Below are 13,643 nucleotides of genomic sequence, written 5' to 3'. Positions count from 1 at the left end.
TCAGACTAAGTATTAGTCTCCACAGAGGAGGGGGGAGGGGTGCGAGAGGTAAACTATGCAATCCCGTGTTCCACTGGGCCCCGGTAAGTTCCACGTAGTGGTTCTAGTTTATATTTTTACCAGATAAATTTAGTTTATCAAAAGGTTAACGAACGTTAACATATAATCTTCGTCTGACCTTGTAATAGCCTGAATAGTTGTTTTAAATACCCATCAGCAAAGGAGCATGACCATACATACGTAGATTACACAGACATATACGAGCCTCAGTGAGCAGTATCGAGGTGAACTGTGATTTTCCGAGTCCTTTAGAGCTGAAAAAATGAAACCATCCATCCACGGTTAGGTGACCTGGATAACAAAAAGCTTGCTTTGCTTTTATAAAGAAAACAACCCAAACAAAGCCTTGCATTGAGATGATGCACTTGTCATTACATCAAGCTAGCTGGCCCGCCATTTTGGACTTGAAGAGTGTGGGAACTGGACCGAGTTCCCGTCCAATCCTTCTCCCGTTTCGCGGAAATTTTTTCTGTTTTCATTAGGTATGTTCGAAATTCTAGAAACCGATCTGTTTCAGGATAATTTTTCGGTGGCACTTTATTCCTTTGGAGGGGTAAATGACCAATGCAGTGTCACGTCATGAGCTGTGCAAGAAACAGGAATGCTTCCTTTGTTGTCTTGCGATAGTAACATGACTGCATAGTTAAAGCACAAGTAGAAGGGTTCAGGTGTGTCCGGGGAAGAAGAGGAAGAACTGGTGATGCCAAAGCTACAGGTGATTCAAAATATCAGTTAGGGATCATACACGCGCACAAATGATTTTTATGGCAGTTTACGGGACTCTTTTGCTTCAAGAAAGAGAATGATATATAATTTACGATGTTGTCGTCTCAAATTGTTTGTTCACATGGTTGATTGATTCCCATGTTAATTTCCTCAGTCCTTACGAAGAGCACTAAATATTCAACAAACTCATTGCAGCAATATCTTTATAAAAAAATAACAATAACAATAATAGAAATAACTTGAAGGCTGTTTTTTGTCTGCTCGAGCTGTTTGTTTATATTCAGCTTGTCACGTGGGCACGCTTATCAAGCAAGGCTAAGTTTGGCAATGCACAATTCGAGCCAGCTTGCATTGAAACTCCACCCGTCTCCTTTATTTGCCTGTTTCGTCGAAGAGAAATCAACTTAAAATAGGCTTAGCTACATAATTTCGCAGGAATTGTTTTGGGAATTTTGGACATGAAAAAGAAGTTTAGAAAATCTCAAGAATATTAGAAAAAAATTTACAAATACTAAAACTTAAATAGTATTATATATAGGAGAATACTGAATAGCAACATTTCACAGGCAGAAACGTTGAAAAAACGTTTTTATTTTTCTGTATTCCTACCAACCAAGAGAGGGCTCAGTCCACCCACATGCTACAACAGTGTCTAGAGTACTGTTCACTGAGCACAACAAATCAGCAGTTTTTCATCAGAGTCATCTACACTACAACTAATCAGCGGTTATTCACCAAAAGAGGCCCTCGCTATCAAAAAAGAATAAAAATTTTATGAGTTTTTTAGGGAATTTTAGAGAGTTTTAGCGGATAACACTCTTATTTAGGTATATTTTTTCATTATTCTTTTAATTGAATAGTTAGCATTGTTTTAAATAATTTTTTAATTAAATAATGAAACAATTTTTTCTACAAATATACACAAATCTTTCGTGCTCTTCCAGAACGATTTAGAGTCAGTTCCCATTCAAGTACGACATATGTGTGTTCATTGCCTATGCATTATTCCAAGCAAATCCAATAATATCAACTAATTCGGTCGATTTTGCGACGAGGTTTTAGTGACGTTTCTCCCTAAAATGTCAATTTCGTCGAAAAACTTAGATGCAACTTGTTTGCAAACAACTTTGACGAAAAGGGTAAATAATGGAAACCGGTAACTGAATTGTGCATTGCATGATAAGCGTGTGCACGTGACAAGCTTGATGTAAACAAGCAGCTCGAGCAGACAAAAAACAACCTTCAGGTTATTCTCATCGTACTTGTTTTTTTTTTTTTTGGACAAATTTGATGAATGTTTAGTGCTCTTCCTAAGGACCCAGGATATTAACATGGGAATCAATCAACCATAAACAAACAATTTGAGACGACAATATCGTAAATTACATATCGTCGTCTCTAAATCTCTTTTCAGTCAGAAGAGTGCCTTAGATCACGATAAATGCCATTTGTGCGCCTATATGATCCCTATCTGATATTTTGAATCACCTGTAGCGTTGGCATCACCGGTTCTTCCTGTTCTTCCCTGGACACACCTGAACCCTTCTACTTGTGCTTTAACTATGCAGTCATGTCACTATCGAAAGACAACAAAGGAAGCATTCCTGTTTCCTGACAGCCCATGATGTGACACTGCACTGGTCATTTACCCCTCCAAAGGAATAAAGTGCCATCGAAAAATTATCCTAAAACAGATCGCTTTCTAGAATTTCGAACACACCTGATGAAAACAGAAAAAATTCCCGCGAAACGGGAGAAGGATTGGACGGGAACTTGGTCCAGTTCCTACACTCTTCACGTCCAAAATGGCGGGCCAGCTAGCTTGATGTAATGACCAGTGCATCATCTCAATGCAAGGCTTTGTTTGGGTTGTTTTCTTTATAAAAGCAAAACAAGCTTTTTGTTATCCAGCTCTCCTAACTGTGGATGGATGGTTTCATTTTTTCAGCTCTAAAGGACTCGGAAAATCACAGTTCACCTCGATACTGCTCACTGAGGCTCGTATATATATGTCTGTGTAATCTACGTATGTATAGTCATGCTCCTTTGCTGATGGGTATTTAAAACAACTATTCAGGCTATTACAAGGTCAGACGAAGATTATATGTTAACGAACCTTTTGATAAGCTAAATTTATCTGGTAAAAATATAAAAAAATGGGCCTGACAAAATATGGAGACTTCCATGCTTGGAGTAATGCTTGGAAATATGACGTGAAACTGACTATAAATCAAAGAAAAATGTAAGCATCTTGTAAAAAAATTGTTATATGTACATCAGAACATCATCATTTGTGTTCTATGGTGGTTACTAGGTTTTCAAAGAATAAAATCACCTTTGTTTTGCTAAATTATGTGTTTGTTGCGCTAATTAGAGGCCCGTTTTAGATCAATTTTAAGGCAAGAATCGGTGTATTTCTAAACAACGAAACAGATTTGGCTTTGACAATTCATTTTCACTTACCAAATACAGAATAAGGGCTTCTTGTCACCAATTTGGTTTGTTTATGGCCTGAATTAGGCTCAAAATTCCATTTTGCATCGCCTTGGAGGGGCATGAAGTGTTTGTTCCAAAAATTTATTAAACCATAATAAGCCAAATTTTTCTCAACTGGTTTTGATAACTGGGTGACTAAAGTAAACAGTGGTATAGGTTTGGACGTTATGCAAGAAGGCAGGTGAATATAGTGAAATTTTGAAAAATGGCTATTTTGGGTTGTAATTTTAACATCAATTTTGGCCAAACTCTAGCCCCAGGCTCCTCTCTGTGCAATACCTTGAGGACAAAGTAACATGCATGAACTGAAAGCTCTATTACAGTAGAGTTCATGGTCAAATTCATTTGGCCGCACAATTTACCAGTGGGGTCTTATCACACTTTCAAAATGCCCCCTGGAAGACTGGATTTTTGGTGCTCAAAGGGCAAAAAATGAGACCCCCCTGTAACTCCAAAACTAAAACTCAGAGAAGTGAACCAAAGTGGCTTTTGAAATATCTCATTATACCTAACTTCTGTGCCAAGTTTCAGCCAAATCGGTTGACCACAACTTTTGGCCCCTGGAACACTTTCTCAGACAATGACACTTAAGTAATAAGGAATTCTATTTCTGAAACTTGCACTAGAATCAAACCTAAACAACTGAGCGAACAGCTGTTCAGATCTTTCTTAAAAAATGCATTTTTTAAAAGGAAAATAAGTGTATTAATATATTTAACATTTAAGTGGTCTTCATGAAGTAAAAAAAATAATTAAAAAAATAACAAAAGAAAACAAAAAGAAAACAGAAAAAATAGAGTGGAACTATTTTGAGAGAAATTCCAGTGAGTGCATTTTTAAAATGTAAAAAAAGTACTTGAAGACTGCAACGTAATTGGCTTTTCTTTAGTTTTCTTTTCTGTTGTTGTTGTTGTTTAGTTTTCGTGTCTATTTTTGTTTTGTTTTACAGCGGTTACCACTAACACGCGCCCTAGAAGGGTTTTTCCTCTCTGTTGAAACCTGGGTTTTCGTGGATGTCAATCAACTGTTTCCATGTTTTTCTCACGCGCTCTGACAGAGAAGGTTCTCTCATCGCTGAATGAAGGGCGAAAACTTAAAGAATTATTTCGAATGACGACGGCTTTTTTAATTATTTCATTATGATAACGGATTATGTTGTTAAAACAACGACGTCTCTGCGAGCTCAGTGAAATAGCCGAAACACTCCCTATAGTAACGTAAAGGTTGTTTAGGTAGTTTATTTATTTGATTAAATGAAAACACAGGAGCCGTGGACGAATTACCAAGGAGTATGAATTCCAAGAAACTAAAGGTATCACACGACAAAATAAAAAAGTTTCCTGTGAATGGAGGCTGTTTTCGAAAACGAATTTTGAAACCTGCAGATCTACTTATCATTCTTTATGTTACCGAATAAAATCCAGAACTAGTAGAAACTCAGACGAGTTGCGAGCGAGTATTGAGAAAGCTTATGTGGTTGAGAAAGCTTATGTGTTGAGTTTCCTCCGACAAAAACTCAACAACTTCGTACTCCTCGTAATCGTGACATGAAGCTGTGTCAGATCCTGTAGAAAAATATTGCAAAAACGGCTTAAACGCCGAGATGTTCATCCAAGTGCTCAAGAAATGGGGAAAGAATCTTCTCTAGGCCAACGTGTCAAAAACCATGGTAACTGTTGATTGACGTCCACCAAAACGCAGGTTTGAACCAAAGAAAAAGCCCTTTAGAGGCGCGTGTTAGTGGTAACCGCTGTGAGTCTCGGTCCCTTCTTAAATTCCACTTTGTTTGATCAAATAAACAGCAGGGTGATCTGCGATCGGACTATAGAGTCCCTGGGGTACTTCTTTATAATAAGCTATCTGCTCCGTCTCGGAGGGAACTCATCTGTTGAAGTTACTGATTGAATACTATAATTATGTACATAAGCTGCATAGATAATTAACGTTTTAGCCTGAGCAGGGTAATGCATAAATGGCATTAATCATGTATGTTGTGAAATAGAGTAAGGGTGTTAAAAAAATTATGCCTCGTGGCATCACGGGCATTTTGCATTAGGCTTTGATAGATTGGACTAGCATAATGTTTTTCACAATTGGTCACTACGAGCATAATTTTCATCTATTTTTCGAAAAAAAAAAGCACTGCTAGCATAAATTGGACGTTTTGTTATAATTTTGAAGTACAAAAGTTGTCATTTATTGAACATGCAACCAGTGTTTTTGGCCCGAGATCGGTGTTACAGGCAAATCTAAGTAACGAAATCATTTCCTTGTCTGCTTATTGTCACTTTCACGGGACTTGGGTCCACAGGAAGTGACTCAGGACTCTCTGCACAAGACTCAACGTACAGACGTAACAAGCTCGGTTACCTGGGGTGGCGTCCGTGTGTTGGTTGTTTATTGTTTGAGTTTTTATACTTGTCAGACAATGAATTAAAGATTCTTAAAGTTTCTTGGTGTAAACAGGGTAAATGAGTTTGCCATTTACTTGTAAATGAAGCATTGAAGCGTTTTTTTTAACAAATTTAAAGTAAAAAGTGAGAAGCATACTTTCTGCATTTTGTTTGCTAAAACGAGCTTAATTTACAAAAACTAGCAGAAGTATTGGCATAATTTTAGAAATATACGAGCACTGCAAGTAGCATATCATACTACTTTTGCGAGCACAGTCTATCAAAGCCTATTTTCCAGGGACCTCCTTCCTCCCCTCCCCTCCCGATAACTCGTGGTTATTAAACTTTGCGTGCATAACTCTTTGACACCCCCGAAATAAATTCAGTGACATGCTATGAACCATGATTATTTTGTTTTCAACAGATTGGAAGATGGCAGGCATGAAAACATTAATCATTATTTTCGTTATCATGTTCCCAGTCGCGATGATAACAGAGGAAGATGTAAATCATGGAGGTAACAACTACGACATCACTAACAAATTTAATTGCACACCTGCGGATTGTCGCCATTATATTTCAGCGTCCTGTCTCTGCTTCATGTACAAAAAGCCCCTTAAAATGTTCATTTTTACACTTTCCCTAAAACATCATTCCGAGGATTCCATAATTTTTACATTGTCCATAAAATTTGCATTAGAATTGTTTTCAGCTTTTCCTGTAAGTATAAGCATCGTCAGAAGAGAAATTGAAGACAATTTACTGAAGCATAAATTTTGGGGCGTATGTTTTACGGGGGATGTAAAAATGGTGAATATGTTAACAACTTCTAATAAAACAAATGTAATAGCATTATATTTGTTTATTATTATTTTTTTAATTTTACACTTCAAAAATGCGCGTTCAACATATGGCAAGATTTCTTTCGTTCAGTGTCCGTTCATGAATTGCTTTGCGCTATTGTTTTCTTCTCTAATAGATTTGAAATAAATTTGCTATACAGTCAACTCTCCCTTAACAAACACCTCTTTAGACGGACAACCCTCTGGTGTTGGCCCCTGTCATTGCCCAGTCATTTGACTGTAACTATGCTCTTTATAAGACGGAAACCTCTCAAAGACGGACAACCGACACTTTTGAAACCATCAACGGACAATTGAGAAGTGCTTTAGGTAGTGAAAAATGCCGCAAAACGGAAATGTAGGTGCACTACATGACAGTACAAATTGCAATTAGAGTAAGCAAACTACACACCCAAATACAATACGCGTCTTCTTACAGCGCGTATCTTTTAAACGGCAAATGAAGATAACCTCTTAACCTGTAAAACAGCTATGTTCTCGGTCTTCTAGCTGAACTGTTTGAGCCTTATGGGAACTTCGGATAGTGACATCAAAAACAAACCATTGTAACCTATATACAATAGAAGCCCGGTAACTCGAATTCTGAAGGGAAACGAAACACAGTTCGAGCTAGCGAGGGTTCGAGTTATCGGGGTCGATTGAAAAAATTATGTTGCCATGTTACGATTACATTTTTAATCAAGGGAAAGGAAATTTAGTTCGAGTTAGCAGGAAATTCCAGTTATCCGAGTTCGAGTTAACCGTGTAAAGATGATTGGAAAGTGGGGTGAAACTCAAGGGAAATTGCACTTAGTTTAGCGTTACTGTTGCTGTTCAGTAGACGCCGTGAACGTTGACATGTGTATGAACCACGTGTAATGGTACAATGAGAAAATGATTTCACCTTTCAGTCCCTTTAATAGACGGAGAGTCTGGACGGGACCAGAAGGTATCTTCCTTAGAAAAAATTGACTGTATTATTATTATTATTATTATTATTATTATTATTTTATTATTATTATTATTGTCATTGTCATTGTCATTATCATTATCATTATCGTTATCGTTATTATTAAATTATTAGTAGTAATAGCATTTTATCGTCATTTTCTATTATTTATTACTATTAAATAATAATTTATTACGACTATAATAATTGTTACATTTATTATTGTTTTGCAAAGTTGATAAAATGTCGTTAGCATACAGATTGAAATTTTTGGCTCATATGTGTTGCTACTTTGCAGTTTGTCCTGTTCCGATGAATAAAGAAGAAGAGGAGTTTATTAAAGAGCGGGAAAGGAACAGAGAACTAATGGAAGAAATCGCCAAGAAACTGAAATGACGTGCCTAGGTAAGTTAAAAAATAGAAATAAATGAGCTTATTTAAAAACCTTGGATGAGCAAGTCCTTCCGCGCGAATTGCACGCCCTTTTGAATTGTTTAACCCTTTGGGACAGTTGGGACTGTTCTATATGGAACAGGGCAGATTTTACATTTCTAAAGCCACTTACCCTTTTAGTTTAACCCATTTAGTTTTTATGCAGCAAATACACTATCTACAGGTAGCCATTGTGACTCCTGAAGGAAATAACCCACCCTGCCCAGGAAAGGTTGGCCACACCATCGGGGTTTACGTCCAATACTCTGTCCAGTGTTTGTCCGGCCGGGGTTTGAACACGCAATTTCCCACTCAGCAGACCGGCGCTCTTTTGACTGCGCTTATCAGACACTGCTACCTTATTATCGAAATCCTGACTAATCTTGTGAGGGTTCTGAGAGTTATAGACAAACATTTTGGGCAAAAATCCACCGCCAGTTTCGCTATTTGTCACTAGTCTAAATAAAAGCTAAATCTCCCCAATTCCGAAAGGCTATAAGTTGGACTAGATATGTATAGAATAAAAGAGCAAACAAGAAAGCTCCCAAAAACGTTTATGCCAGTTTTTTTCTCTAAAAACGCACAAGATTTTCCGACTTGGAATTAAATGGTACGATTTTAGCTAAACTATTTCTAGTCCATTAGCCATTTTGTGAGAAGTGGGTAAAAATTCTATATTTGTATTTTCGTTGTTATTAAACGAAAACTTAGGGTGCGCTAAATTGTGATCAGTCTGTTACCAAACATGAGACTTAAGGAAGGAACGTTATTGGAAAAATTGGGGGCTTATATTAAATGGTTGTGGATGACGAGAAATTTTTCCCTTAAATAATGAACTATAATTATGCAAATTCGAAGCCTTTCCCTCAAGTTAATAACCCTTTTCAATTCGATCAAACTTTTTCAATTCATGGCGACAATTGAAATTTAAGGTGCGTTTGATTCCATGAGAAATCCGGATTTGAGTCTAAAGTCTGGATTTTAGATTTGGCAATCAAACGCGAAATACAAAACGGATTTCGCCCTCACCCCCCGAGAAATCTTTCACCAAATCATGACTTTATGGGTGTCCTTTATACCGTTCTAGTTGGAAAAGCGAAAAAAGACTTGTAAAACTGTTCTCGTGGACAATGTTTTTTTTTTCTGCTTGTTATGCGTGCGCGTGCGAGACAACTGTTCTCTCAAAAACAGTTCATATCTTTTCTCGTATCCCCGATCTCCGCACCCCCCCCCCCCCCGCCCCCCTGCCTGAAAAAAAAATTCAAAATTCAAAAAAAAAGGAAGAAAGGAAAACCAATGACAGGCTTATCTGCGTTGAAATCCGTTTTCAGATTTCGCGTCGTTCGACCCGAATTTCAAAAATCCAAGTCCAGATTTCCCAATCGAATACGCCGGCCCTTCTATCTTTAGAAGTTAGTGGTGAGTTGCCATGGCAATGGCTGCTTCTGAGTCTTTATACTCTGACCCATTTTTTATGTTTAATTTTTGTTAGCCCATTCCCCCATAAAACCCCCAATTTTCTAGTTGATGTTCAAGTTTCATGTCTGAACACAGACTGATTACAATTTAGCACACCCTTAGCTTTGAATTTTTAAGGGTGCTACCCAGTTACATTTGTTGGGTTCTTGGCTCATGAACTATTTCGGGTGCTCGCAAACAGGAGAAAAGATGTTTTATTTCTCTTTAAACGTGAATAAAGGCAAAACTTAGCTATGAAAGTGAAACTTGCCGACTAGTAACAGTGGAACTCAGACTAAACGTTCAGGGCGTAAACGAAAAAGAAGCAATACCACTCGTGGCACGAAAAATTATCCCGCGCTGACTGCGGCAGTCCAAAAGCGCGCGAAATACTAATCACCAAAGGTCAAATTTCACTTGTATAGCAACCACGTAGACCAGCAACACCATACGATAACAGTATTGATACCAACGTTTTCTCAATGAATTTTAATCAAGAGATCATAATATCAGTTGTCTGTGCTTACAGGAGAAAACGTTTAAGTCAAGGAAATTCTTAACTAACTTTTTCTTGCTGATTTGTAGACGAGTGTAAAGCAGAACTACATAACTGCCACGATGATGCATACTGCACCAACACCAAGCTTTCCTTCACGTGTACTTGCAAACCAGGATATACTGGGGATGGCGTCAACTGTGCAGGTAACATAATATGGAGCTGAAACGAACAGGATTTTATCTTAAGTCATATGCTATTCCATGCCAAAAATAAATATAGCCAAATGGAAAGGAAGAAACCTGTTTTCATATTCAGTCAGTGTTATGTCACAGATTGTATCTACGAAAAGAGTTTTGGCCTTGGTACGTGTAAAGTTGTGGCCTCCAACTTTCCCACAGAAATCAATATCAAGGGAAATTATTTTAACCACCAAAAAAAGTATATTTAAAGCCAACGCTGCAATGTACGTATGTTAATACAGCAAAAAGGCAACATTTGTATTCTTGCTTTCACAAAAAGTAATAATAATAACTGCTACAACTTAACTGGTCGAGCTCGAGCTGTATCCGCAATTACACACACAGGCTTAGTGCCAGTTAGGCTGGGGAAACAAAAAGTGTGACCAACATATGGCTGGGACAGGAAACACCGAGCTCAAAGGTTCAGAAACAGAAAAAAACTTGGGATCTATCCTTGATATAACGAGATCATCTTCACTAATATACCTAACAAGGCACGAAGGCCAATAGCCAGCTAGGCTGTTAGAAACGGTTAGAGCGTAGCATTTAAGGTAAACAGGTGTTTATTACAATTGAGGCCGGGGGTCTGTAGCATTTCCAATTCAGGACTGCGTCAATCATTGACTTATGTCGCCACTTAAGGTGGCCCGAAACTATTTATATGCTTGCTGGTTAGGTTTTGAAATCGAGTTTTTTGGCAGCAAAAATTTAACCGATTTGATGATTTTTGGCATCCTTAATAAAGAATGGTCGAACTTTCAGTCTAAACTGTTATTTATTTTCTTGTAGCTATAAAAACCTTTGAGATATGGGCATATCTTTAAAACCGTATAATTACAAAAAATGTCAATAACTTCGAATTCAAACCCTTAGACAGATTTTTCTCTAACTTCAGCAAATAAGCCTCAGAGCTCTCTCTTGTTTTGTATCTGCAATTTTGAAGTCAATCGTGACCGTAGAACTCGCTGCACAAATATCTGGTCAAATTTTTATCTTAAAATGCAATGCTAACACATTTATGAAAGTTGACACACAAATAGGGGAAAACTGCCGACGGACTATTTCCTATCTGCAAGTGTATTCTTGCCCAAAGCTTCAGTTGCAAGAAACTGAGTAATCAGAAACCTACGGCGAATACAGTTCGCAATACAAGAAGAACAACTTTAAGCTGAATGCAGGCAAGATGAACGAACATCTGTTTATCAAAGTTACTATGTATTTGTCCTTCTCTTTTCGAAAAAAATCTCAACAAAGCAGGATATAGCATCTACAAAAATCTAGTTACCAGTTTTAGTACCAAAGGTACCCGTCTTGAGGAGAAATAGAGCCACCAACTCCAGTACTTCAACTGATCCATTTTCAGCTGCAACGAAAGCCCAAGTATTAGGTAATTTATCGAAGCTTGTAAGATTTGCAATCACATTCGCACGGGCAGTTTGCCACTGGGGATAATGAAAAGAATAGGACGATTGTCATATTTTCTTCGTCTTTATCCCCAAGCGGCAAACTTCCCGTGCGAATGTGACGTCTAGTCTAAAAAGCTTGAATAAATTACCAAGTGCAAGGGCTTTCAGTGCAGCTTAAAAATGGACGGTTAGAAGTACTGGAGTTGGTGGCTTTATTTCTCCTCAAAACGGAAACCTGCGACGCTAAAAACTTTTAAGTGTTTTTCGTAAATGCTATATTTTGCCTTGTTAAGATAGGTTTCGAACAGAGAAGGTCAAATACAAAGTAAGTTTGATGAATGGAAGTTCTTTAATCTTGCCCCGTGTTCAGCATAAAGGTTGTTCTTCTTGTATTGCGAACTGTATTCGCCGTAGGTTTCTGATTACTCAGTTTCTTGCAGCTAAACTTTTAGGCAAGAATATCATTGCAGATAGGAGATACTCCGTCGGCAGCTTTCCTCTATTTGTGCGTCAACTTTCACAATGTGTTAGCTTTGTATTTTAAGATTTAATTTAACCAGGTATTTGTGCAGCGAGTTCTACGGTCACGATTATATATACCTCGACGCTTCGCGTCTAGGTATATCCCACCTGACTATTCTGATCACCTCCCGTTCGGGGGATAGTTGTATATTATATAAACGTACCACTTGAGATCGTTAATAATAATAATAATAAGAAGAAGTTTACGGAGTACATAAAGAGAATCGGCGTGAACGTGAGGTTGGAAGTTATCCAGAAAACAGCATTGTTGGGGACAGCAAAGATACTAAGGAAAGTTAAGGAAAGTACTGTCCCTGTAAGAAGAAGGAAAAGAGAGACCTGGGAGCCGTGGTGACTTGTTGTAACCCACTCCCAAGGACTATAAACAAGGCCGAACACCCTGCCTGAGTCTACAAGGCATGGACATAATAATAATAATAATAATAATAATAATAATAATAATAATAATAATAATAATAATAATAATAATAATAATAATAACAGTAGTATCTTAAAGTGGTTGTACGTGCATTGGGTTCAGTGTCAAAGAAGCTGGCAGGCCACTTGGAGCAACTAGGAATTAAAAACCGAATAAGAACGATGCAAAAGTCGGCACTCCTCGGATCGGCACATATCCTCAGAAAGGTGCTGGAAGTCTGAGGTCTCGCGACGAGACTTGACTGGATATTTCTCCCCAGGGAAAATCCCTGTGCTAAATTTCACATAATAATAATAGTAATAATAATAAAACTTATATAGCACCAATATCAATATTGCTATTTTCATCAGCGCTTAAAAATAAAAATATTTCAAAAATAATTACTAGGACTGCATAAAGTATACAACGTGCATGAACCTACGAAAAAGAGTTATAAAAAATTATGTCAACACTAAAATTATAAAATTACCTTGACTACTTAAATGGTAAAAAACTGCATAAAACCTACTAAAAACGAGATTAAAAAGCACAGAAAATTACAAAAAAGCTTTCTGAAATAAAATTGTCTTGAGTGTCTTTTGAAAAGATGCTACTGAGGGGCTACTCCTAATCGCATAGGGCCATGAATTCCATAGTTGAGGAGCAACAGCAGCAAAAGATCGATTTCCTAACGTTGTATAAGTCTTGATTTCACAGGGTTTAGTAGCAGTGCATCACAATCGGAGAGTAAATTGTATTTACATGCTTCTTTAAGATTAATAAGTTCCTGGAGATAAAAGGTGCTAAGCCAGTGATAGCCTTTTACGTTAACAGTAGTATCTTAAAGTCAATTTTGAATTTAACCGGCATTATATATACAGCAACGGTCTTACGTGGCAGTATTTAGATTCCTGGAAAATTAACCTAGCGGCAGCATTTTGGACCCTCTTTAGCTTATTAATCTGGTAGGCTGGCAGTATGCTCAAAGCGAAACCGCTGACATTTCTGTGAAGACATCGAAACTGTTTGAAATGGGGTGAGACCAGCATTGCGGTGTTTAGACATCGCGTGCCTTTGCATGCTATCCTTTCTGCTAAACGATTTTTCGCAAACGGAACAGAACCAACTCATGTCAACTCCTCAGGAGCAGAATGTAGACTGAGAAGAAGCTAGAATGTTGTACGTTTATATAGGTTTGGCAAG

The 13,643-nt window shown here is 37.6% G+C and overlaps 1 protein-coding gene across 1 annotated transcript in view; it reads left to right on the top strand.

Moving 5' to 3' along the window:
* Positions 1-7,858: 7,858 nt before the first annotated feature.
* Positions 7,859-13,643, top strand: part of LOC140946539 (uncharacterized) — a 31,774-nt gene continuing 25,989 nt past the window's right edge. Inside the window, exons 1-2 of the mRNA XM_073395668.1 lie at positions 7,859-7,871; positions 9,942-10,058. Of these exons, the coding sequence (XP_073251769.1) occupies positions 7,859-7,871; positions 9,942-10,058 (130 nt within the window). The remainder of the gene's footprint in view (positions 7,872-9,941; positions 10,059-13,643) is intronic.

This window comes from Porites lutea, chromosome 8, assembly GCF_958299795.1.
Source record: "Porites lutea chromosome 8, jaPorLute2.1, whole genome shotgun sequence".
NCBI lineage: Eukaryota > Metazoa > Cnidaria > Anthozoa > Scleractinia > Poritidae > Porites > Porites lutea.
This window is presented reverse-complemented; position numbering and strand designations above follow the sequence as displayed.